General features: G+C 41.9%; 5 protein-coding genes and 1 long non-coding RNA gene across 12 annotated transcripts; 4 read left to right on the plus strand and 2 right to left on the minus strand.

Annotated features, from left to right (window-relative positions):
- Nucleotides 1–59: 59 nt before the first annotated feature.
- Nucleotides 60–1,176, plus strand: LOC108077945 (carboxypeptidase B1-like). The gene is made up of 2 exons (XM_017171486.3): nucleotides 60–748; nucleotides 801–1,176. The coding sequence occupies exons 1-2, from the start codon at nucleotides 60–62 to the stop codon at nucleotides 1,102–1,104; spliced, it is 993 nt and encodes a 330-aa protein (XP_017026975.1). The 3' UTR covers nucleotides 1,105–1,176.
- Nucleotides 1,177–1,201: 25 nt separating this feature from the next.
- LOC108078039 (carboxypeptidase B) lies at nucleotides 1,202–6,720 on the minus strand. Of its 3 annotated transcripts, none has more exons than XM_017171604.3 (6): nucleotides 6,623–6,720; nucleotides 3,225–3,699; nucleotides 2,970–3,158; nucleotides 2,182–2,292; nucleotides 1,945–2,099; nucleotides 1,202–1,549 (listed from the first exon to the last, which is right to left on the minus strand). In XM_017171604.3, exons 1-6 carry the CDS (start codon nucleotides 6,718–6,720, stop codon nucleotides 1,258–1,260), a joined length of 1,320 nt encoding a protein of 439 aa, XP_017027093.1. In that variant the 3' UTR covers nucleotides 1,202–1,257. The 3 variants fall into 3 exon arrangements, with proteins under 3 accessions (XP_017027093.1, XP_070142027.1, XP_070142026.1); XM_070285926.1 differs by lacking the exon at nucleotides 6,623–6,720 and adding an exon at nucleotides 3,809–3,932 and having other exon boundaries at nucleotides 1,203–1,549; XM_070285925.1 differs by lacking the exon at nucleotides 6,623–6,720 and adding an exon at nucleotides 3,757–3,917 and having other exon boundaries at nucleotides 1,203–1,549.
- LOC121502236 (uncharacterized) lies at nucleotides 6,140–6,821 on the plus strand. Its single transcript, XR_005990881.2, has 2 exons — nucleotides 6,140–6,573; nucleotides 6,632–6,821. It is a non-coding gene; the product is annotated as an uncharacterized lncRNA (long non-coding RNA).
- A 4,422-nt stretch (nucleotides 6,822–11,243) lies between these two features.
- On the plus strand, nucleotides 11,244–12,999 carry LOC108078050 (carboxypeptidase B1). 2 transcript variants are annotated; one of them, XM_017171624.3, is made up of 2 exons: nucleotides 11,244–11,905; nucleotides 11,958–12,497. In XM_017171624.3, the coding sequence occupies exons 1-2, from the start codon at nucleotides 11,354–11,356 to the stop codon at nucleotides 12,357–12,359; spliced, it is 954 nt and encodes a 317-aa protein (XP_017027113.1). In that variant the 5' UTR covers nucleotides 11,244–11,353; the 3' UTR covers nucleotides 12,360–12,497. The 2 variants fall into 2 exon arrangements, with proteins under 2 accessions (XP_017027113.1, XP_017027105.1); XM_017171616.3 differs by having other exon boundaries at nucleotides 11,246–11,905; nucleotides 11,990–12,999.
- A 218-nt stretch (nucleotides 13,000–13,217) lies between these two features.
- smid (nuclear valosin-containing protein-like smid) lies at nucleotides 13,218–17,475 on the minus strand. Of its 4 annotated transcripts, none has more exons than XM_017172173.3 (8): nucleotides 17,344–17,475; nucleotides 16,568–16,691; nucleotides 16,103–16,501; nucleotides 15,658–16,043; nucleotides 14,172–15,584; nucleotides 13,777–14,109; nucleotides 13,487–13,711; nucleotides 13,218–13,425 (listed from the first exon to the last, which is right to left on the minus strand). In XM_017172173.3, exons 2-8 carry the CDS (start codon nucleotides 16,644–16,646, stop codon nucleotides 13,354–13,356), a joined length of 2,907 nt encoding a protein of 968 aa, XP_017027662.1. In that variant the 5' UTR covers nucleotides 16,647–16,691; nucleotides 17,344–17,475; the 3' UTR covers nucleotides 13,218–13,353. The 4 variants fall into 4 exon arrangements, with proteins under 4 accessions (XP_017027662.1, XP_070141708.1, XP_017027654.1 ...); XM_070285607.1 differs by lacking the exon at nucleotides 17,344–17,475 and adding an exon at nucleotides 17,057–17,173; XM_017172165.3 differs by lacking the exon at nucleotides 17,344–17,475 and adding an exon at nucleotides 16,891–17,047 and having other exon boundaries at nucleotides 15,658–16,040.
- An 835-nt stretch (nucleotides 17,476–18,310) lies between these two features.
- On the plus strand, nucleotides 18,311–23,019 carry SMSr (Sphingomyelin synthase related). Its single transcript, XM_017171894.3, has 4 exons — nucleotides 18,311–19,209; nucleotides 21,214–21,717; nucleotides 21,781–21,947; nucleotides 22,015–23,019. The coding sequence occupies exons 1-4, from the start codon at nucleotides 18,582–18,584 to the stop codon at nucleotides 22,510–22,512; spliced, it is 1,797 nt and encodes a 598-aa protein (XP_017027383.1). The 5' UTR covers nucleotides 18,311–18,581; the 3' UTR covers nucleotides 22,513–23,019.
- Nucleotides 23,020–23,208: the final 189 nt, after the last annotated feature.

The raw sequence follows: 23,208 nt of genomic DNA on the forward strand, positions 1-23,208 counted from the left end.
TTGAAAATATAAAGCTGAAACCCTTTATAAACCCTGTCCCTTCTAGTAATGCTAACAAAATGTATTCAATCTTATTCTTAGTCTCCTCCGTTCTCATTGTATCCTTGGCTGTCCCATTGAAATCGGGACCTGCTTATCAGACGGATGACTATTACACCCTAGAAGGAATCGAGCAGTATCTCAAAGGTCTAGCCAAGAGCTATAGTCACCGAGTTTCAGTGAAGGAAATCGGAAGGTCCTACGAAAACCGAAGCCTGAACACCATCACCATAACCAATGGCGACGGGCGTTCGGGAAAGAAAGCTATCTTCATCGATGCAGGAATCCATGCCAGGGAGTGGCTAGCTCACACCACGGCCTTGAACATTATCAATCAGCTGGTGGTGAACTTCGAGGAGAATAAGAAACTCCTGCAGGACCACGACTGGATCATTCTTCCCCTGGTTAATCCAGATGGATACCATTATTCCCGATCTATAGACAAATCTTGGCGCAAGAATCGCAGACCCAGCAGCGAAAATTGTGTAGGCATTGACCTTAATCGGAATTTTGGAAGTGGTTGGAGTCTAGGATATGCTGATTCGGACCCGTGTGGGATTACATATATGGGTCCTGGGTCTTTCACAGAGCCTGAATCTAGGGCAGTGCAGCGAGTACTCCACGAAATTGCCGATTCTGGTCGAGGTATTATGTATATATCGTTTCATTCATACGCTTACGAAATTCTCTACCCATGGGGGTATAAGGAGTAAGTTCATAGACATAGTTTTGTATCGATTTTTACAATGTTATAATTTAAGGGTTAACGCCACGAACTACAAGGAGCATGAAGCAGTGGCCACTGCTGGTCAAAGAGCCATAAAGAAAAAGTTTTCATCAGAATATAAGGTGAAACCATCATTTGACATGTCTGTCATAGGTGGCGCTTCAAGTGACTATGCCTACAGCATAGGTTTTCGCTTATCCTACACTTGGGAACTTCCAGGCGAAAGAAATGGTTCCAAATTCAACTTCCATCCACCCAAGGAACTGATTAAAGAACTCGTTAATGAAACTTGGATTGGTGTTCGCGCTATGGGAGCAAAAGTCGCACAATTGTTGTAAAACAAATGTTCATTAAACTTAAAATTCAGCAAAATAATAAAATTCAATTAATAAATCTCAAAAACTCTTCAATATTCATCTGTTTTATGCTTAACAACGAGGTCACTAATTAGTTTAAGGTTAACAAACAATAAATTCAATCGTTTAAATAGCTTAATAGAGGCTAACGTGCCGGATGAACTCGATGAAGCCGGCGAAAGTCTCCTTGCAGACGTGGATGATGTCGTGGGCGGGCACGTGGAACTCGTCGCCGGGCAGCTCAAGAGTGTAGGACAGGGGAATCCCCAGGTTGCCGTAGGCGTAGTCATCCAAGCTTCCGGAGGCCTCGTACAGGATTGAGGCGGAGGTGCCGGTGGTATAGCGGGTGCCGCGGTATTTGCCGATCTGGTTGGCGGCCCTCAGAGCCACCGAGCGTAGAGTTCCCACTGTTGGGGGTACGGTGTTTCTGCAGAGAGATTAAAGTAAGTCGACAAATTTAAAAATTTGCTTAATATTAATTTCTTCATTGTAGTATTCTAATATAGTTTATAAGATTATAGTATATAAACAATACAGCATTTGTTGTGTTTTTAAAACATTAAATAAAGACAATTTTTAATAATTTAAATTATTAATAAACTCTTTTTTCTCACAGTATAAAAACGAGAGTGAGCAGCGAATTAAATGGATGCAGTGGCAGAAATATTCGGGTTTAATTGCTTTTAGCAAATAATTGAAAAGTAAATTGAATTTCTTTCCGGGCATCCCCCGCTGGCTGGGGTTTTCGGACATGGAACATGGAAATCTGGGAGGAGGAAAGTCCCACACGCCCACACTCCCCACTACCCATCCCATACTCACTTCGCATAGCCGTAGGGATAAAAAATGAATTTGCCAAATGAATGAACATCCAGGCTGAGTTTCACACGATGCCGATTGAATTCCAGATACCGCACCACGGCGGAGGTTTCCGGCTCCGAGTTCGGCGCCGTTCCCGAGTAAACCTCCGAGCAGAGCTGTCGATTTTTGTTTTAATGGAAAAAAGAAAGCCAGGATTACAACGCGACTCCATGGCGAAGGTCAATGTTACGGGCTTACGTTCTGACTGGCACCCTGGTAGTTCCAATGGTTGCCAAAGTTCCGGTTGATGTCCACGCCGGAGCAGGCATGGCCGGCGTAACGATGACGGTTCTTGCGCCAGAAACGATCCTAAAAGTATATCAAAATTGAGAAGAAAATATAAGAAAATAAAGAAGAAAATATATAAATATACCTATACTATTTATAATACTCGCTTATAACTATTTTCTATGCTATTAGAATGTTTTCTGTCACTTAAATGTACTATAACAAGTGATATAAATATTCAAATGTACAATATATACATTTTTTTACAGTCTACCATCTAAAAGGTGAGTACTTTTATTTTCAAAACTCAAATAAAAGCCATTGTCCTAAGGTAATTATTATTGAAATATATATATATATATCTTATATATATAAACTATTAAATAAGGAACCATTTTAGCATTTAATATGTCATTTTATTTAGGGTTCCCTGTACTAAAATATATATTGACTAAAATAAATGACTTCCATTAAGTGTTTTTAAGAGATTCTTTGATGTATAGATGCTTAAACCTATGTACATATATTCATTACAGAGATGAAAAAAAGGGAAAAAGCTAAATTGCTGTCAACTTTTTCTCTATTTCTGGATTATATAAATCAGGAAGCTTAGTTTAAGAATATTTAAGAAAATAATTAAAAGGTTAACTTATGTCAAATACAAATAAAAGGCGCTCTTTACGTTTTTTTGTAATACGTTTCTTGTAATAATATTAAATAAATAAATAAATTTGATTCGATATTTTCCCCAGACTTACCGACGTGTGAGTGTATTCATAGCCATCAGGATTGACTAGCGGCACCAGGAATACCTCCACGTCCTGCAAAACCCGCTGGAAGGCACGAAGGTTACTCAGAAGCTCGTAGGCCAAATACAGGACCGTCTGGGTGGTAATCCACTCCCTTCCATGGGCAGCTGCCTGGATGTAGGCCACCCGTCGATGGCGCTAAGAATATATAGAAATTATAAAGTTAAGTGATCAGCCGTAATATATATTAATAAAATCTCTTACCACCCGGCTGTTCAGCGAAATAGAGAGCGCGGCTATATGGCGACCCTCGTTGGAGCGGCCCAGGGACTCGTAGCGACAGTACTGAGGATACCTGGCCGCCAGTCCGCTCATGAAGCTGAGCACCTCATGGTAGCGCGGATAGTGGGAGAAAAAGCCGCGGGCCTGGCGACGCGACCGGCGACGTGGCTGCTCCGCCTCAACGCAATCCTCCTGCTGGCACTCCTCGTACTCCTCTTCGGCGAAAGAGCTGTTCGCCTGCAGGGCAGCCATCAGTTCCATGAGCGGTTGCATCTGATAGCTGACGCCTAGGTTGGAGAGACGGGTCTCAAACTGGGCCTTCCGTCGTGGGCTCACAGTCAGCACGGAGGAGTTGCGAGTCAGAAGCCAGAAATCCAACTCGGCGTCATTGGTCTGCAGATCCACCATGTAGCGGAAGGCATTCTCATCGCCATGCTGCACCGTGTATTTTGTATAGCTGCAATATATACATTTATTTTATTTAAATTAAAGAAATAACTATAAAAATAAATACACCAAATAAAGAAGTATCTGGTATCTGACTCTTGAATAATATTAAACTTAACATTTTAAATATTTATCTAATTTAAAATATATTTTCAGTTCATGGTATATTTAATCTTAAATCGTTAATCTGGAGAATCAATATTAATGGAGGTCCGGATCAAAATGTGTAAAAACTGATTAAAAAAACAAACAAGCTATGAGCCATATTTTTTAGTGAGTATGTCAAGGTTGGGCTATCTATTGTTTTTTGAAGATATGTGTTAATTAATTCATTGTAGAGATAATACATTGTGCTCCAACTAAATATATATTAGCGTCCATTTGACAAGCATTTTATTAATTTAATAACACCACCAACATTTTGACACTTTTTGCTGGTCCTTCTAACAAGTTAATTTTAATCGGTGGAACCGAGTGTGTGATATGCTTATTAGCCGTTCGCAATTAGCTTGCCTGATAATTATAATTTAGTCTATATAGAGCCGGGAAATCCCGATGATTGCTCCACATGTCTCAAACTAATTGGACAACAAATTAATTTATGGCTCGCCCTCGCCCGGCGTCAAAATGAGTTGTTGATTCATAAATTTATGCAAAGCGCTGGCTGGCTGGCTCTTTGCCGTTTGTTGGCTCTTTGCCACCTCGCTCGGATCGGTGGCCAATTTATCATCTCGTTAAATTCCACAACGGCAAGCACACACGAAATACAAGAAATAATGAAGCAACAAGCGATGCCAGCTAGTATCTGCCTTAAGTCCATGCATTTGTCTGAGGTTTGTGGGTGGTGTGGAGGGGGTACACAGAAAGAAAATTGAACATTCTAAAAAGGGTTATAATTATTACCTAATAAGCTAATAAATAGTGTAAGACAAAAATGTGTTTCCTTGAATTAATTGATACAAATTTGAAATATCCAACAAGACATAAAATTATTTTAAACTGAAGTTATAATCCTGAGAACTACTCTTTTGATAACCTCTCCTCCTAAATTTATTTACATTCATATTCTCTTTTTAATTAAAAACTAAATTCCAAATATTTTCCCCCAGTGCAGTCGCTTTTGTATCTGAAGATAAAGGCGCCAGCTAAAAGCTAATCACGTGTGGCAGCCAACGGCATCCAATGATAATTTAATTAGGCGCCCCCCGCGCCGTCCGTCGAATTGGAATAACCGGCGCGGCAGGGCACATTTTTCATCTTTACATAAAGTTATGGTTTATAATTTTCCCAACACATTTTTAGGCAAATCAGGGGCCATTGTCCATCAAATGCCACCGGCCTTGTGGAAATGCATATCTCTTTCTGGGCTCTTTGCATGCTTAAAATTATATATTTTTGTATTTTTTCGAACTTGAAAAGCTTGGGTGATGATGAAACCACCATAGCCGCTTGGAGTAGCAGCAATGATCGGAAGGAAGCTGGCAATTGACAGACAGACAGACGGAATTCCAGCCTTTGGCTCTGAAATTCTGCCCTCTGCCACCGCAAAGCCCTCATTCATCACTCATACGCCACATGGGCCACCGTGACAGACAAGAGGGGAGATGTTGTTGCTCGAGGGCAGCGGCTTGTTTGGCAAACATTTCGCACTGCGGATTGCTGGGTAATCACAAATTGCGAAAATTATCAACGGAACTGTTGAGTTGTTTAGTGTTTTGTTGTATTTTGTGGCGTTCAAAACATTTAGCACCGCTTATTATGTATTATGATGTTTTCTAATCACGGCCAATGGCCATGAGCACGGTTAAGGGCAATGTTTGTGGTTTTAAAATGTGAATAAACTTCTTAGTTAAGTTTTAAATGGAAATATTGTAGCATTGTTAACTTTAAAATGTCATATTAATGATCATTAAAATGTCATCACATATTTAAAATTAATTAACATAAAACGCTATGAGATAAAATTGTAAAAATAATTGCATTCGAGTATAAAATCAATTAAATTTAACAATTTTTCTTTGGAAATTAAAATTATAAATGTTATACCAAGAACATTTTTTTTAATTTGTATTCATTGTGTAATTTTTGCGACCTTTATTTTGTTATATAATTGCGCAGCTTATTATTTATAGAGTCAGTTACGCTTTTAACCACTAGTGCTTTTCAGTAAACTAACGCATTTTAATTAGGTTAATTATTATTTGTGGAAATATATTAAAAAGAAAAATGTTCTGCGGATCTAGACAGCAGTTTTTTTAAGTATAGGAAACCATTACGTGGAGGATTGTTAATGAGCTCTTATGTTTGAATCATTAAGGAAAATTTAATAAATTCCAAAAACAGGTTAAAGCTGGCTTTAACTATATAATAAAGTACTAATAAATAATAATAAAAAAAAAATATATATATTATATTTTATTTCATTTCCTTCTCTAGTAATCCGTGTACCATAATTCAAAGTTTCCTTATTTTAATAAACCAAAAAAAAAACACTACAAATAATGCTACCATTGCTTCGAAAATTTTACGATTGGTTTTACGATGTCTTTGGCTTCTTTTGGGTGGCCTCCATAGTGGCAATCCCCTATTTGAGCCATCGATCCAAGCTGGATGACTTTAACTTGGTGGATACTACCATAATGTATATAGTCATATTTTTTGGAGCCTTTGGACAGGCCCAGCAAGGACGAGATCCACCAAGAGGACGAGTTGAATAGTTAACTTAAACTGACTTCGTGGCCCTGATCATTGTGAAACCTGTTTTATAACTAGAGACACACTCTTTCCAAAAACAAAAATTCAATTAATGCGATACGCCTGATTGATGTGTACGACACAAACATTATTTTTTTTTGCTGCTGCTGCTGCTACTAGAGGTTTTTCGGTAACGTTGTAAATTATAATTAATGCGAGTAGCCGCTGATGATGATTACCCTTCGTAGCCGGCCAGGTTGTTACCGAGGCCAGAGCCCGCCAGTCCGAGGAGGCAGAGCGCCAAGCTGCACACGATTCCCTGCCACATTTTCAACATGTACTATATATTCGCAATGCTGTGTACACTTTATTCACTTCCACGATCTGCCCAATTATGTATTAATATATGCACTTGCAGTTGCATGGACAAGCACACGATTTTTGTATATATCTCTCTATTGCACTTTTTTCGTCTTATTGTTTGCGCGCTGCACTTGAGCCACCTGATTATGCAAGTGGCTTTGATTAAATAGTTAGTTTGTTAATGGCAAACAGTAGACGCTCAGCGGACGCGATTCGTGCGTTCCATCTCCGGTCCGGCGGAAGACTGACGGGCGGTTCGAAAAGCGGCCAAGAAAGAAGACGAGAGGCTGGCCAAAAAGCACACAGACCAAAAAAAAAAATGGTCTCGGATCTCGCGGAGTTGATTGTTTAGAAAAGTGAGTGTCAAGGTCTGGCTCTGCGACCAGTTTTTTTTTTCGGACCTGGGTTCCGAAGATATATATGCGAGCGCGTCACGAGACGAGTTGCGGGAAGCCTTTTAGCCAATTGATCGCGGCACGCGTCTTGTCTATATTTATTAACTCGATTTTTACGGCTCAGAACTTTTTGATTATCTTTGCATAATTTATTCACCGGCTTAATGCCCTTTAATGTTGACTTTTTCTTTTTTTCACTGTTTCTAATAAGTCTTGATTGGTTTTTTTTTTTCGAAAATTGAAAACTAGTTTTCTATAATTTGATCACTTTTTGGCCGAAACAATTTGTTCTCTGGCTTATTTGTGGATTCTGCATCCGCATGTCGCGGTTCGTGAATCGATTCTGAAGCCGTTGCTTGTTTATTTTCTGGTTTTTATAGAGGAACTCGTATTATTGCTAAGGTTTTTATGCTTTCGGCTTCCTAATGTCATGATGATGAGTGTTCTGTGTGCCGTGTTGAGGTTCGATTTGAAAGTTCAAGATGTATCGTTCCTTTGGAGCACTGAACTTTCGATTTTTTGGCCAAAAATGGACAAGGTCAAGCAATAGCCGGAAGTCGGGAGCTCTTCATTACAGTTAACATCATCTAAATACGCATTTATTGAGTTCATTAATTCGTCAAGAGATCATCAACAGAAGCCAGGTCACTCAACGTCAAAAAGAAATCATCAAACCATCATCCCAGCATCATCATCATCATCATCATCATCATCGAGCCCCTTAAGATCGCCGCTGATATTTATATTCGATCGCTTGACTTTGCTTTCGGTTCGCTTCGTTTCGGCTCGCTTTTGTGTGTAATTATGACACTTGGCTATAGCTTTGGGCACTTCCGGATCGCATCGGATCGATTGGAGCTGCAGTTTACCAAAGAGACTTGGTAAAAAGTTGGAGCAGATGAACAAATAAGACGCCGCCGCCGCTGTCACTAGCATATTTCCGGCAGAACTAGTTTGTGTGAAATAATTTACATTTAAAATTCATGCCACTTAATGACTTTGTCTGGGCTTAATGCCTAGCTCAATGGCCAAGTTCTAAATCATTTTAGTTTATTTATTAGCCAGGTCCAGACACCATCATCTAGCCCAAAGGGCATTCAACTTTTCCCGCACGCGGCCACAGTCGCAAATCAAATTTATTCGCTATCTGAGCTCTGCGATCGCATTAGCTTAAAGGCTTATATACAGTCGCATAAGGAAAGATCTATTTCGTGTTGGTATTGTTCAGTGGACCAAGCTCAAGGCATGGTGTATATGGTTATTGTCTCGACTTCTGCGGGACGATTTGCATCTGAAAACCCCCATTGGTGACAATAGATGCGTCTTGGCCTTAACCATGAACATGAAATCTTGTATCTCTTGTATGGGAACGGAACTGCGGAATACACAGAGATATAAATAAATAAAAATATTTATAAATTCATGAACAAGTGGTATCTTCAAAAGGCATCAACTGTTATGTCTAATGTTTTCAGGCAATAAATTAAAATTTGTTTTAAGTTTATATCCTAATTTATATATAAATCGTAGTATTTTTTCTTCAAGTGCATATGATATCTTAATAGACTGTTTATTGGCCCAAGGAGTGTGGGATCTTGTTGCGCTCGCACAGTAATCAAAGTAATCAGAATATTGCCTCACAAACTATGCCAAATTGAACAAAGTTAAATTGCCCTGCCACATGACAAAATATAGAGCCAGTTGGGGCAGGTCCAGGCCAACTTTCCCAGCCATACGAATTTGTTTGGGCATAATTGTTCGGAATTTCGTTAATTCGTAAACAGTTTTATGCTACATTACATTTCGTCATCGCAACTCGAACGAAAGGCAGGAGACAGCCGTCAGGCGGCAACTCCAGGAAAAACAACAGAAAAATAAAGCTCCCCTGAATTCAACAAAGTTTTGGCCCTTTAGTATATTCGCCAACATGCTAATGACATAATGTGCATACTTCAAAAGGGTTCCCCAAAAACCTCACTCTTCTCCCCAAGAAAAAAAAAATACGGCCAACCGACTGACTTACTGACTGGGAAAGGCTTCACTTGCCAAGGGACTTTGCGTGTTTAAGCCGTGTAACACTAAAAAAAAATAAAGGAAAATGTTTCTGAATAATATAAGAAAAGAAACGAATAAAAAATATTGTGTAAAAATTAAAACAAAATATTTTAATCAAGAATTTATAACAAAATTTGAATTAAATACTATTAAATTGTATGTTTAAATTATATTAAAATTTCAATTTATAGGCAAACGTTATATAATTTAAAAAATAATAAATAAATCTTTACAAAAATTGTATTTATTTAAAAAATATTAAAGTTTGTTTAATATAAAAATTAAATTTAAAGAATGTTTATTCGTAATGTTTCCAAATAAGGGACAACCTTTTCCCAAAACTAATTTACCGCACTAGACAGCCCATTTTATAGTTTCACAGTGAAGGGGTATATATATATATATAACTGGAAAAGGAGTAACATTGCATTATGTAGACATAGCTAGACGTAAATATATGGCAGTCACTGTGTCAGGAAGTTGACTAAAAGACCGTTAAATGAAAATCAACACGAACATGGTTCCCGTATAAATCAACTGGTTGCGTTGCTCCCGCTCTATGCCATACATATTTATGCCAATTTATATGGATTCGGTTAAGGATTCCGTACAGTTGGATGAATTTTTGTGTGCCGCGCACTTTTGACTTTTGCGTTGACATGACATTTGCCGAGCAATAAAAAGATATATTACACTCGGCAACAAGTTGTCGCAAGTATCAATGGTTATTTTTTTATAGGCATTATAAATCGGCATAGTTGTTTGATCAGTCATTAGGATCATAAAACATCGATAATGGTGATGATCATTAAAGTAATAAAATATACAGGAATGTATATAAATATGTAAATAATTGTGTTTAGTTATAAAAGTATTACGGTTCATCTTGACTATGATTTTGTTTAAAAACCAATTAATGATCCTTTGTTTCCTTTTTGGATAATATTGAAAAAAAAATAAATATACATATATTAAATATATAAAAATTTAGAAGGTACTTAAAATTATAATTTAATTTATTTAGAAAATAATCTTAGCCCTAGTAAACATCATGTAGCCGAGTGTAATCACAGGACAGATCCCCAAATGAACTTCGCTGTAAAACGCTTAACCGGAGTAGAAACAGGACTGCTCCTACTCCAGCCCAGCTACGGGCTGCACGCCAGCTCCAGGAGTCAGGAGTCCTTGTTTATTTGCATTTGAAGGTGCCTGCGCTTTTGGACGCCCACGACGCTGCTGCTCCTGCTCCTGCTCTTGCTCCTTTTTACTGCTCCTGTTCCTGGTTTTGCTCTCCACGACGCCCACCAGTCAAGTTACCCAGCCCCTGGACTGACATTTAGCATATTTGCGTTTTGTGGCAGCTGCAGCCCCGGCTGGGGGATTCCGAACCCGAATCCAAATCCAATTCCGCATTACATGCTACCGGGGCCCAACTTATTAAACGTTGTCGCTGTCCCATTTACCCACTGCGAACGTTACACCGAAACAAAGAAAAATTTGTCATAAATTAAAAAGTCTATTTTAATAAAAAAGAATAGCAAAGTTTACAGAAAAGCTTCTTAAAAATAATGAAAATTGTGTAAAGTAAAAAATATTCAAGTGATCTGGCAGAAAGTCTAATTATGAGTTATGTATGTCTATTAAATAAATTGTTACAATTAATTTTCAATAAACTTCATTATTAAAACCACAACATTTCTATTTTTAAAATAACTTTTTGGGAATTATAAATACAATTCTTCGTAAATCATATCTTAACCATCTTACCAATTCTTATATTTATAATATATTGAATTTTCTTACAGTGCATAGACAGGAGGAAGGAAGGGAAGTTGGAGTTTTAGTGGGAACCCAAGTTGTGTCATTTATGGGCACAAAACCCTGGCTGCCAATGGTTAAGGCCCGCACAATGGAAGACAATCCCAAGCAGCGCACACGGCTCGCTCTGCTCGTCGTGGAGCGACTGCACCTGAACATCAAGTGCCAGGTGAGATTCCCAGCAGGCCAGGCCACTTCCGCTTCTACTGTCAAACCGATTCAATCTGCCAGTTTCTATTTGAGTCTCTATATAGCAACAACCCGTAAATTTTCCAGTGATCAATTGTTTTTGATAAATTTTGTGCTTATTTTTTATGCAAATTTCGTTTGCTCTCCACCATGTTGGGTACAAAATCCGTACGCACCATCACGAAACAGACGACGACGAAGAGCCAGAGCCGGGATACACCGATCACGCCACTCCGTCGGGTGATCATCCCGCGACCGGACATCCTGCACACCTACCTGGAGTACAAGCATATCAATCAGTATATGGAGTATCTATCGAATCGGTATCCGCACTTTGTGCACATGTACACTTTGGGTCACACCCATGAGAAACGAGAGATACGAGCACTTGAGATCAACTGGATGAACTCCCAAAATGTGGAGTTGTCGACGCAAATGCGCGAGCAATCGCCACCGCCATTTGTGGCCGGCAACGCTGGACATGACGCTTTACCGGTGGTGCATAATGCCAGCCATAGCCGGAATACGGTATTCATTGAGGCTGGAACCCATGCCCGCGAGTGGATCAGCATAAGTACGGCCCTTAACTGCATCTACCAGCTAACGGAGCGCTACACCCGCAACATAGATGTGCTGCGGAAGTTGCGCTTCATTATTGTTCCGTTGGTGAATCCCGATGGTTATGAGTACTCCCGGACCAAGGTAATTTTCTGCAAAAAATATTTGTTAATTTAAAATGTAAAAATATATGTAGAACATGCATTATGAATACCCCTCCTCTCTTAGAATCCCAACTGGCGCAAGAACCGACGAACCCACAAGTCCACCAAGTTCGTGGGCACCGACTGTAACCGTAACTACGATATATTCTGGGCCAGCGGTGCTGGCAAGATCAACAGGAACACCTACAAGGGCGATCGTCCCTTCTCTGAACTGGAGACTCGGGCTATGCGCAACATACTGGACCGGCTCAGCCCCAACCTGCTGTTCTTCCTCTCGCTGCACTCGTATGGCCAGAGCATCATGTATCCCTGGGGTTATTGCCGTGACGCTCCGCAATATTGGCGCGAGCTTAGCTCACTGGCCAACTCCGGACGGAGTGCCATCAAGTCTTACAACGGCAGGGAGTACCGGACAGGTAGCATCAGTTGCCTGACCAAGCGCACTATTGCAGGGTCGGTGGTGGACTATGTTTACGGCGTGCTTCGGGTGCCAATGGCCCTGGTAATGGAGCTGCCGTCGCGGGAGCTTGGCTTTCAGCCACCGGTCGAAATGATCAGCCAGATTGGCCACGAAAGTTGGTACGGCATCCGTGAGATGTGCAAGCGTTCCTACGACCTGCGTACCCAGATCAATCGCGACAACGAGCCGCCACTGCAAGGAGCACATTACGTCTTGGAGGTGAGTAATGAGGGCTCGATGACCACGACCAACGAGAAGCCACCGGCGCCGGATGGTGGTGGCGATGCCACTGGAGCCAAATCGACGCCCAAGAAAAAGAAGCGAGTAAAGCGCACAATGCGGGCGCAACATGAGACCATTCTCCGTTTGCAGAGTTCCAAACCAGCCACCAAGCCCAAATCCCTGCCAGCGGGACTCTTTCCACGCCAGATACCAAACTCGGCACCACCAAGCAGACTCGGGCGTGGCGGCGGTGGCGATGGCTTGCTCCTAACTACAAATGGCAAGCCGCCCATTTCCTCGACAATGCCGTTGGGTGTGTTTCTCTAAACGGGAGCCTGTTCGTGATTAGTGCCTAAATGTTTGTTTTAAATTAAAGTAAAGATTTTGAAGTAGATATTTGTTTTGAATAATAGAGCGGTTTCTTTTTTAAAAACGAGTACAGGGACATTTCTGCAGAAATGTCAACCGCGGCCAATAACCTTAGCCGAAATGTCTAAAAAACTTACACATTTTGTTAATAGTGTCTTCTTTACGATAGTTTTTATTTTGAATATAATTGTACAAGTTCGCACTTGGCCTTAAGCGCGCGTAATGTCCATAAAATTAACTCAGATTTGTTTTCTTTGTAACGATATAGTGTTTTATATTGAAAATCATATGTTAAGTCGCTCAAATTCACAATGTATATGCTTCATAGAGGGGAGTACTTAAAGACTAATACAACAAATCCATTATTGTTGAGAGAGTTACTTATTATTGAAGATTGGCACCCTGGGTGCAGCGTATTTCTCGCGCAGTTTGTTGTAGATCTTGCGATCCTGTCGAGAAAAACAACAAAAGTTAGAAAGTAGTTTCAAGTAGTTTTCAATGGTTTTGTACCTGTTCATTAACTGAGGGGCGAAGCTGAAGTAGAGCCTCTTTGAAATGCTTGTTTCGCACACACAAATCGTCAAGGTTTGTGTTGCCATCGTTCAGAGATTGACGCAGGGCGAACATGGAAGCCTGCTTAACCAATCCCGCCAAGTCGGCACCAGTGTAGCCTTCAGTTTGTGCAGCAATCTTGTCGAGATTCACATCATCAGCCAGCAAAGGACGCTTTCCGTTCTGAAAAAAAAAAGATTAAAGTTTATTAGATATTTGAATCACGACAGAGATTCCGATCAACTCACCTTTGTGGTGGCTTTTAGAATATCGGCACGCTCGCTTTCCTCTGGTAGGCCCACATAGAGAATTGTGTCCAAACGACCTGGACGCAGAATGGCTGGATCGATTATATCGGGTCTATTGGTGGCCGCCAAAATGTAAACACCCTTGCGCTCCTCCACGCCATCCATTTCCGTCAGCAGTTGGTTGACAATGCGTGTCCCTGAGTTGTTGCCATCGCCGCCTTCGGAACGCTTGGGACAGAGCGAGTCGAACTCGTCGAAGAAGATGACGCAGGGGGCCGAGTTCCTGGCACGTTGGAAGCAGGCGCGCACAGCACGCTCGCTCTCACCCACATACTGCAAAATTCCAGGATAGATTAGCTTTGACCTGAAGAGTATTCCGATTTCCAGTAACTCACCATATTCATCAGCTCTGGACCCTTCACCGATATAAAGTTAATGCCAGCCTCATTGGCAATGGCCTTGGCCAAGAGAGTTTTGCCGCATCCCGGCGGACCGCAGAGCAAGACTCCAGAAGGAGCGGTCAGTCCGAGGCGTTCCAGCATGTCCGGATATTTGACCGGCGCCAGCACAGCTAGCTTCAGCTCTTCGCGAATATCGTGCAAGGCTCCAATATCCTCCCAAGTAGTGTCCGGCACTGTAACGAAGCCCTCACGCTTGGCGGATGGCTGCATTCCCTTGATGGCTTCCAGGAAGTCGGCCAGGGTGAGGCAGAAGTTTGGATCGGAGAAGTCGTCGGGGGGATTGTCTAGAAAGTTGGTTAGCTCAGCCAGTGTAGGCTCGTAATATTCGTTTTCGGAGGAGCTCTCCTTGGAAGGATCGTTCTCCTTCTCATCTTCGTCCTCCTTCTCATCCACCTCCATTTTAGAGTCCGTTGATTTCTTTATTTTGCCATTAGTCGGCGCGGCCTCCTTGGAAGCTTCAGTTTCGGTTTTAGCTGCCATCTCCTCCTCCTTATCATTAGATTTATCTTTTTCATTGTCATTCTTTGGCGCTGCCTTTTGGGGACTCTTGGTTTCAGCTGCGACTACTATTTCGACCTCCTCCTTCTCCTCTTCCTTATTTTCCTCCTTATCGCCCTCAGCTCCGGCTTCCTTTTCGACCTTCTCTTTTTCCTTTTCCTCCTTCTCGCCATCAGCTTTGATTTTCATTTCGACGTCTTCCTCCTTATCCGCGTCACCCTTTGGCTTTACATCCACTTCCTTTTCGGAAACTCTGTCCGCTGCCTCCTCATCGTCATCCAGCGTGACAGTGGTCATATTCAGCTCATTGGCCTTGTGCAGTTCCCGGAACTTCTTCAGGGACCTATTCTTCACGGCCACGTGGGCGGCACGGCAAACGAGGGCCATTAGATCGGCGCCCACATAACCTGGTGTTAGCTCAGCTATCTTGTCATAGTTCAGTTTGGGATCAACGGTCAAGGTTTCGCACTGAAGACGGAGGATCTCGCGCCGCTCCTTGCGCGTCGGTATGCGTAAAGCAAATTCGTGATCGAAGCGACCGATACGACGCAGGCCGGGATCTAGGACATCAGGACGCGTGGTGGCAGCAATCACTATCACTGAATGGCCAAGCTCGTTCATCCTCATGTTATCCAAGCTGCTTATCAGCTGCGATACAATGCGGCGATTCATGTCCTTGGCAGCGTGTTGGCGGTCACCGGCAATGGCATCGATCTCATCAATAAACAAAACACAAGGCGAAAAGGACACGGCCTGTTCAAAGACCTCGCGTATGCGCTCCTCGGACTCACCGGATATGCCACCAACTAGCTCAGTGGCCGGCACTTCAAGCAGCGGCATCTTCAGTTGCTACAGGAGACGGTAAACAGAGAGACATTAGCTATGACCAGTCAGGATAAGGCTTAGTATCTACAAAACTCACTCCACTTATGGCACGGGCCAGAAAGGTCTTGCCGCAGCCGGGTGGTCCGTGCAGCAGGATACCCCTCGAGGGCATCAGTCCCAATTGAAAATAGAAATCCGGCGACTTAATGTGTATGAACATCTCGCAAAGCTCCTTAAGCGTATCCTCCATGCCGCCAATTTCGCGGAAACACTCCGTGATGTGCTGCACATCTATCTCTTTTTTGTACTTACGGTGTCGGTTGGAGGAGCCTCGATTCGATTGATGATTATTCTGCTGCTGGTAATTGGACTTGCCCGAATTAACAGCAGAATCGCTATAGACAGACTTGAGTGCCTTATTCACAGGCTTTGGGACTGTGGCATCGTTACCAACACTGCCCTGAATGACATTCGGCTTGGCTGCTAAGGAAATATAGAATATTATAGAAATATTTGATGAATAGTAAAGTTATAAGTCATACCTTTCTTGGCAACCACCGGCATCTCTGGCTGATCGCTCATTAAGCGCTTCAACGCGTTGCCCTGCGTAGGTGCTGCTACTGCTGCTGCTCCCGATGCAGACGCAGTCAAAACAGGAGGCACATTTGGACCCGTAACTTCATCCACAGTCTTAGCGAAACTGTCGCCATTTAAGTTCTTTGATTCGATGTTACGGAGGTCTTCATCTCCACTAGATATATCAATGGGTTCACTGAATGTTTTAAATGCCGGCTTCCGGTCTTGTGAATACAAACTATTCATCATATTGCTCATGACACTGTTGTTTGTGGTGGGTTGGACCTCGGAGTCCTGGCTGGAAGTGCCTTCGTCAGAGCTTTCCACCTTGTCCAAGCAATAGCTTTCCGAGATGATGGAGAAAGCTGAGAAAATAAATGTAATAGAAAAAAAATCTCTCAGGCACAGGCCACGCCTCCTCCATGGCTTACCCTGATGCACCAATTGCTTGAAGGGACCAAATTTGCGACGCCTATAGTCCGGATATGTGTTCATCAACTCCTTGGTCATCTGCTTTATATCCAGGTAGGTCTCGCCGACGTGCTCCTCGAGGTACTGCCGTTGCGAATCGGAGGGTAAGAGAAATTAGAACAGCCTGCGACCTAACCTTGTTTTTGTGGTGCCCATATTCGGCGCCCTTGCAAAAGGGTTTTTTTTCACTTTTCCTCGCGATTTGCCGGCTATCGGCACTGGCCTGCGGCGCGGCGTGGCGATGGGAAAGGGAAAAAACTACTCACGGATGAAGCTAACCCACCTTCTTGACGCGGTTCGATATCAAAGTGTCATGCAGCAATGGCTTGGTCTTCTCCATATTATGCGAGGATTAAAGAAAACAACACGAAAAGAAATACAATTTGCCGCTCGCGAAATGCAAACGACGCCTACACCTCGATAACTTCTTTTGGAACGTTTCCACTCACCTGCGTTTCTGGTTAGGCCGCAGCTATCGATAGTTTTAGAAACAAATTTTAAAAATAAAAATAATTTTATTTTTAAATTTAGGAGAACTCGTTGAACTCTTCACGAAAATCAAAAACAAATGACTATGGGTAGCAGTTCGTTTTGGCTTGCCAACTTAGTGCAATTTACACAATGACATTAAAGAAAAGGCCTTGTGCTGTCAAAATTAAATTGCGTTGTACTTATAAAAACACTTAACACTTAATGAACGCTTACTTTAGAAAATTAAACAAGAATTAGTACTTACAGATACAGTTTTCACTCCACTGGGGTTTTTTTAAAAGCACAATTTTATGTTTTGTTTTGTTTAAGTCGGATAAAAACGTTGTGCTCTCCAGTGGAGCTGGGAAACTATCGATGGTACTATCGAGGTATCGACTTTTTCCTTTTTTTGAGCCACCATCGATAGTTTTTTATCACTATCGATAGTACGGGACTATTTTTATATCTCTGCTTTGTTGCTGAAATTTAGTAAGAAAAATGCAAACAAATATATATATATATGTATATATATATTTTTTTTTTTATAATAAAAATGTATTCTAAATTAACTTAAATTGGAGTTGGTGGTGAAAAATATTAACTGAATCTCAAAAGAAAGGGTGCGTCTACGCCACGTCTTCAGAGTCTAAGCGTATGTTTAGCAATGGTAATACAATTTTATTTGTGCAAAGTTGCTTGGATAGAATATTTATGTTAATTACTTAGTCAAAACATATTGAATAGTATTATAATTCTATTTGAAATTGCTATAACTTTAATTTGCAAAAAGAATCGTAAAAAAACGATACTATCGATAGTATCGAATTTTCGTTTTCAAAACATCGAAAATATCGAATGGTGTCACTATCGATAGTTTCCCAGCTCTACTCTCCACGAAACTCAAGTGAAAATTATTACGGCTAGCAGTTCTTACTTTGCCTGCCAACTCGGTGCACTTAACATGAACTCATTGTCATGGCTTCTTTGATTAAAAACAAATGCGATAGGCAAATTTCGAATTCGATTTATTGACTGGCGAAATTGATCTCAATTTAAAAAGAACTCTTAAAAACCAATGTCTAGCATAACCTTAAAAGAAGAATCTTTAATTTAATGTAATTATCCTTTCCGCATTTCTGTATCGATAGTCCCCAAGCTATCGATATCATCGCGGCAACCGTACCATCCCCAATCAGCTGGTCGCAGTTTCATCTCGCTCCGTCGCGCTCTCCCCGCCTCTCGCTCTCTCGCTCGCTCGCGCACAACTGAGTAGTCGCTGGGTTTTTTTTTACAAAGTACCCAAATTCAATGTGCTTTTACATCAACAAACGCTGGTCCGCGCAATAAGTGAGGTGTGTGAATTATGCGGCGCAGCAGCAGCCTGAAATGATGCACTCCGCCAGCACCCCGAACTGAGCACTGATCTAGTTGTTGTTTAATTAAATCACAATCCCCACAAATCTGAGCGAATAAAGAACTGAACTGAACAAAAAAGAAAGCGCGATGTGCGACGGTGAAATTTGCGAGCCAGTGACTCAGCCACGTTCCGAGGGCGGCGGCGGTGGATCGTCCGGAGCGTCGGAGCAGGAACTGCGGGTGCCCTACATCGATAAACAGCCCGGCGAGATCCACCTGACCAACGGTGGAACACCTGCAACGCCGACCCCAGTGCAGGTGGATCCCCTCCAGGTAGCCCACTGGGCCGTGGAGGACGTGACCAGCTGGGCCATTCAAACCGATCACTTCTCGAAAATCTTACTTGATTGCCTGCGCCTGGAGGCCGTCGACGGTGAGGTCCTGCTCTCCCTCACCGAGGACGACGTCCGGGACATGCGCTACCGCCTGGGATACAAGCTCACCTTTGGCGAACTGAAAAAGTTCTGGATTGCGGTGCTGCGACTCCAGCTGCTGGTGAAGAACAGCTCTGCGGATTCCGTGTTGCTGGGCATCGAGAGCCACGGCGGCCATTCCGTTTACCTGCCGCTGGCCACATCCGCTGGACCGCCTTCCTCCTCAACGTGTCCCTGCCCGCAGCCCGAGTGCCCCAGCACAGTGTCCGACTGCGATACTTACATGCGCATGGGCGGACGCTATGTGACGCCCGAGTACTTCAAGACCGCCATGAGCTTAGGTGAGTCCGCCTTCCACGGCCGCCCCCTTTCAATTATGAAGGTCAATTGTTCATTGATTGTTTCTCTGGGCTTATCGGTCGTGTGCCAATTGGAGCGTTTGCTATAACGCAGTTGGTTGCCAAAGTCTGCCTAGCACACCACTTCCCTTCTGATAACTCTGAGAAATGAGAGTTTTCCCCATGCAGTTTTGTGTCATAAATGCTCAAGTTTCTCAGTTATTTGTCTTCTTTAAAGCAAATCTTAATTGTAATAATGTGCTTTACTGCGGAGACTTTTAATAATTTTAATTATAAACCCATTTTACGTCATCATAACCGTGAAATTATTGGTTTTGCCCGTGCATTTAAATGTCATGCTTGCCAAACGTGGCTAATTAAATTCATATTTTTTATTACACGACAATGTATAGTAGTAGTATTAGTAGTTCGCGCACTTCTAGCAAGTATTCAAAGCACTTTTAATGGGTTTACTAAAAAATAAAGGGTTTTCGAAACACTAGGCACTGATCCCTTTTAACAAAACACTTCCCAGTTGATAAGAGGCTATCCCCTCGTAGTTCATTGTCGCATAAAGTACTTGAACTATTTATGATTGCCTACGTCACTTGGCGTTATATATAGCAATTCAGAATAAGCATTTCCCATAAGAGAAATAGTTTGGCACTGCAAATAGCTGTCGAAATAAGCTAATTTCTGTTTAAAAATTACTTAATTATGGCTTTAAGAAACATGTTATTTGTTAGAGTTTAGTAAAACGCAAAATATATTGAGAAACTCTAAGATTTTAACTAAAATATGTGGCAAAGCAGATACGCCTTTTCCATATTTTTGTAAAATTTCCAGTAAAAATATTTAAGTTCTAAAAATAATAATATAATCTTTCTCCCCACCCATACTCTTTCGATACGGTAATCTCATAGGAATAGGCTTCTGTCAGAGTTCAATGTCAGACTCATTATAAATGGCTAACTAAATGCGTCACTTTAGTTATAAAATTAGTTGCTAAACTTTCCACGAAATCGTAATTGGGCACCCAGTTCCTTACTTACCCAGAAATAAAGGGCTTCCCTTCGGGAACCAGCAAAAACAATCTAATGACATTATACATTGTACATCCTAATACGTCACTCTAATTATAATTATAGTTTCTAGGCTCTTGTGACGCGTTACTGTTATTTATTTTGAGCATTTTGGAGGCTATAAGTGGAGACACCGCTCGCATTTATTTATGTACTCACTTGGTAATCTCACCTCTCGTTCTGGCTTATATTGTTTTTAGCCATGTGCACGGCGTTTGTGTAACTTTGCGTGCATTAAATTTCAAATTCCGATTTGTTTATAGGCTACCCTTCAATCGGCTGACTTACTTTACGGGGAAAAGTCCGCAACAGTTTAGCGACAACGAAAACATAAACACAGTTGACAATCAATTGCCTTGTTAAAGCTTTTAGTTATCAAGTATCAATTCATATAATTTCATAGAGTGTTTTGACGCTGGCCTAAAGTTTAGTTCTTGAATAAATAAACATTAAAACATTTGCTACATAGACTCCCAGTAACCTTATTTCCCAACCTAGTAACCCCATTTTTCCTTCAAAAAGAGCATTTCGAATACTCAAATTAACATAAGTTGGCACTTACCATGTTATCTAGGATAATTCCCTATCAGGCCATTATTTTTGAGATAATGCCATTATCATTACAGGCTGTGTTTGTTTTGGTTTCTCTTTTCATGGCCATTTCAATAGATAAGTCAAAATTTGGACAGATAAAGGAACCCGCGAAGAGATAATTCCTTTCTTAGGCAGTCAAAATGTTATTTCTATTGCGTTTTGAATTTCAAATTAAAATTGATTGTTCGAAATTTCTTATAATCCTTAAATTATTAATAAAAAATTATTTTAAAATACAACAGTTTAGAGCTAATTTTTCCATTTTCCCATTAATAGAGTTAGTCACAGTTTCTTGATCCACTTAGTAACTGATATTTTGGCCTTATTGCAGCCTATTCGTTCGTGGTTACCTGGATAACGTCATTCGTCATGGTGATCGTGCACGAGCGAGTGCCGGACATGAAGCGTTATCCCCCGCTACCCGATATCTTCCTGGATAATGTACCCCACATCCCGTGGGCGTTCAACATGTGCGAAATCACCGGAACTCTGCTATTTACCGTATGGGTTGTAGTTCTGATCTTCCACAAGTACCGCATGGTGCTTTTGAGACGCTTCTTCGCCCTGGCGGGCACGGTTTTCCTGCTGCGCTGCGTCACCATGCTGATCACCTCGCTAAGTGTGCCGGGAACGCATCTGCAGTGCAGCCAGAAAGACTTTGCCGTCGATGATCCCAATGTGGACATGGTGGGCGCATTGATCATTCGGATGACGCGCGCCTATCGCATCTGGAGCGGCCTGGGCATGTCCATACAGGGAGTGCGCACCTGTGGCGATTACATGTTCAGCGGTCACACGGTGGCACTCACCCTGCTCAACTTTTTTATCACAGAGTGTGAGTACATCAATGAGATATCTTATGTTTTAGATTTAATAACATCTCTGTTGGTCCCTGCAGATACCCCGCGGAATTTGTACTTTCTGCACACGCTCACCTGGCTGCTCAACATGTTTGGCATCTTTTTCATCCTGGCCGCCCACGAGCACTACTCCATCGATGTGTTTGTGGCCTTTTACATCACATCGAGGCTGTTTCTTTATTACCATACTTTGGCCAACAATCGGGTGAGTACTGTAGGGCTTCTGGATTTGCTAAGATGCCAACTAACCAAGTTCTCTTCCACCTCCTTAGGCTCTCATGCAAAGCGACTCAAAGCGGACGCGAATTTGGTTTCCCATGTTCAGCTACTTTGAGAGCAGCGTCGATGGGATGGTGCCCAACGAATATGATACGCCCGGCTCACTTATCGATGGCATCATAGATCAGATATTCTGGATCAAGGATCAAGTTATCATAACCATAAAACGCATCTGGGTAGATGCTCATTCTCCCCTGTCCTCCAAGTCATCGATTCAGATCTTTGGCTCGGATTCTAATGAATGTGTGCACAACACAACCACCTTCTTTAGTCCAGTACCTTCGGCATCTGGTGGCCTCAACAATGCGGCAGCTACTGGCACGGCCACAACAGCGCCGGTGTCGCCAAAGAGTCAGGCGCAAGGGAAGGCCTTCAGGGACATCAGCGTGGATCCATTATCCAGGACGACATTCGCCGCCCCTTCCCCTTCCGACGCTAACTCGCAGTCGGTCGCCAAGGATACGCCGCTAAAGCAGAAGAAGGTGCTCTGATTTCCCCAGCCGTTGGCTCTTCCAAACCCGCTTACTCCGTTCTTCGAAAAGCAACAATATGCTGAAATCAACCACAACACCGACTGATATTTTTATTTCGAAATTTCCCCTATTTCCGCCTTCCCCTACTCCCCTCCCAACTGTTACAGCACGTCCTCCTAATCCTAATCCTGCTCCTCCATTGTATTACTGTATGCATTCTACCATTCGTAGTGCCTTCCGGGTCATTCCCCCACTTCTAGAACGTCGCCAGAGCCTTTCCCTTGCTTCTCTTTGCGGGAGACTCTCCATATCGGCTGGTAAACGATGAAGAAGATGTTTTTGAAACCCTCCTCATTCCGTTCAATTCGGCTTTGAACTAAATGTATTTATTAATTGAAGAAGACTTCTAATGCATTATTATTATGTAATTGTAAGCATGTGAAACAACTGTATTTTTAGTTAATTAGTGATAAGTTTGGAAAGTTTTGTTGAACGCACAAGAATCAATAAATGAAAATGAATATTTCCAACGCCTGTATGTGTGGGAGAGGCTACAGAGGATCAACAAAGATCTTATATTAACAAGATGCATAACGCTCGTACTTTTGAGTTGTCATAACCAAGCAATTTTTCTGTAATATCAGTTTGTGCCTCTGGTATAAATTTTTAAAAAATAATTTGCTGCTAACTAAAAAAAGAATTTTATTGAGGCTT

The sequence above is a fragment of the Drosophila kikkawai genome, chromosome 3L (genome assembly GCF_030179895.1).
Source record: "Drosophila kikkawai strain 14028-0561.14 chromosome 3L, DkikHiC1v2, whole genome shotgun sequence".
Classification (NCBI taxonomy): domain Eukaryota; kingdom Metazoa; phylum Arthropoda; class Insecta; order Diptera; family Drosophilidae; genus Drosophila; species Drosophila kikkawai.

Bases quoted from the DNA above. Each gene is read 5' to 3' on its own strand.
- LOC108077945 (XM_017171486.3), top strand. From the start codon at position 60: ATGTATTCAATCTTATTCTTAGTCTCCTCCGTTCTCATTGTATCCTTG. The intron at 749-800 runs GTAAGTTCATAG...TTATAATTTAAG, and splicing joins TACCCATGGGGGTATAAGGA to GGTTAACGCCACGAACTACA.
- smid (XM_017172156.3), bottom strand. From the start codon at position 16,947: ATGGAGAAGACCAAGCCATTGCTGCATGACACTTTGATATCGAACCGC. The intron at 16,502-16,567 runs GTAAGCCATGGA...TTATTTTCTCAG, and splicing joins CAAGCAATTGGTGCATCAGG to CTTTCTCCATCATCTCGGAA. The intron at 13,426-13,486 runs GTACAAAACCAT...TTTTCTCGACAG, and splicing joins GCCCCTCAGTTAATGAACAG to GATCGCAAGATCTACAACAA.
- LOC108078039 (XM_017171604.3), bottom strand. From the start codon at position 6,720: ATGTTGAAAATGTGGCAGGGAATCGTGTGCAGCTTGGCGCTCTGCCTC. The intron at 2,100-2,181 runs GTAAGCCCGTAA...AAAAATCGACAG, and splicing joins ACCAGGGTGCCAGTCAGAAC to CTCTGCTCGGAGGTTTACTC. The intron at 1,550-1,944 runs GTGAGTATGGGA...ATCTCTCTGCAG, and splicing joins TATCCCTACGGCTATGCGAA to AAACACCGTACCCCCAACAG.
- SMSr (XM_017171894.3), top strand. From the start codon at position 18,582: ATGTGCGACGGTGAAATTTGCGAGCCAGTGACTCAGCCACGTTCCGAG. The intron at 21,718-21,780 runs GTGAGTACATCA...TGGTCCCTGCAG, and splicing joins CAACTTTTTTATCACAGAGT to ATACCCCGCGGAATTTGTAC. The intron at 21,948-22,014 runs GTGAGTACTGTA...CCACCTCCTTAG, and splicing joins ATACTTTGGCCAACAATCGG to GCTCTCATGCAAAGCGACTC.
- LOC108078050 (XM_017171616.3), top strand. From the start codon at position 11,354: ATGTTGGGTACAAAATCCGTACGCACCATCACGAAACAGACGACGACG. The intron at 11,906-11,989 runs GTAATTTTCTGC...CTCCTCTCTTAG, and splicing joins ATGAGTACTCCCGGACCAAG to AATCCCAACTGGCGCAAGAA.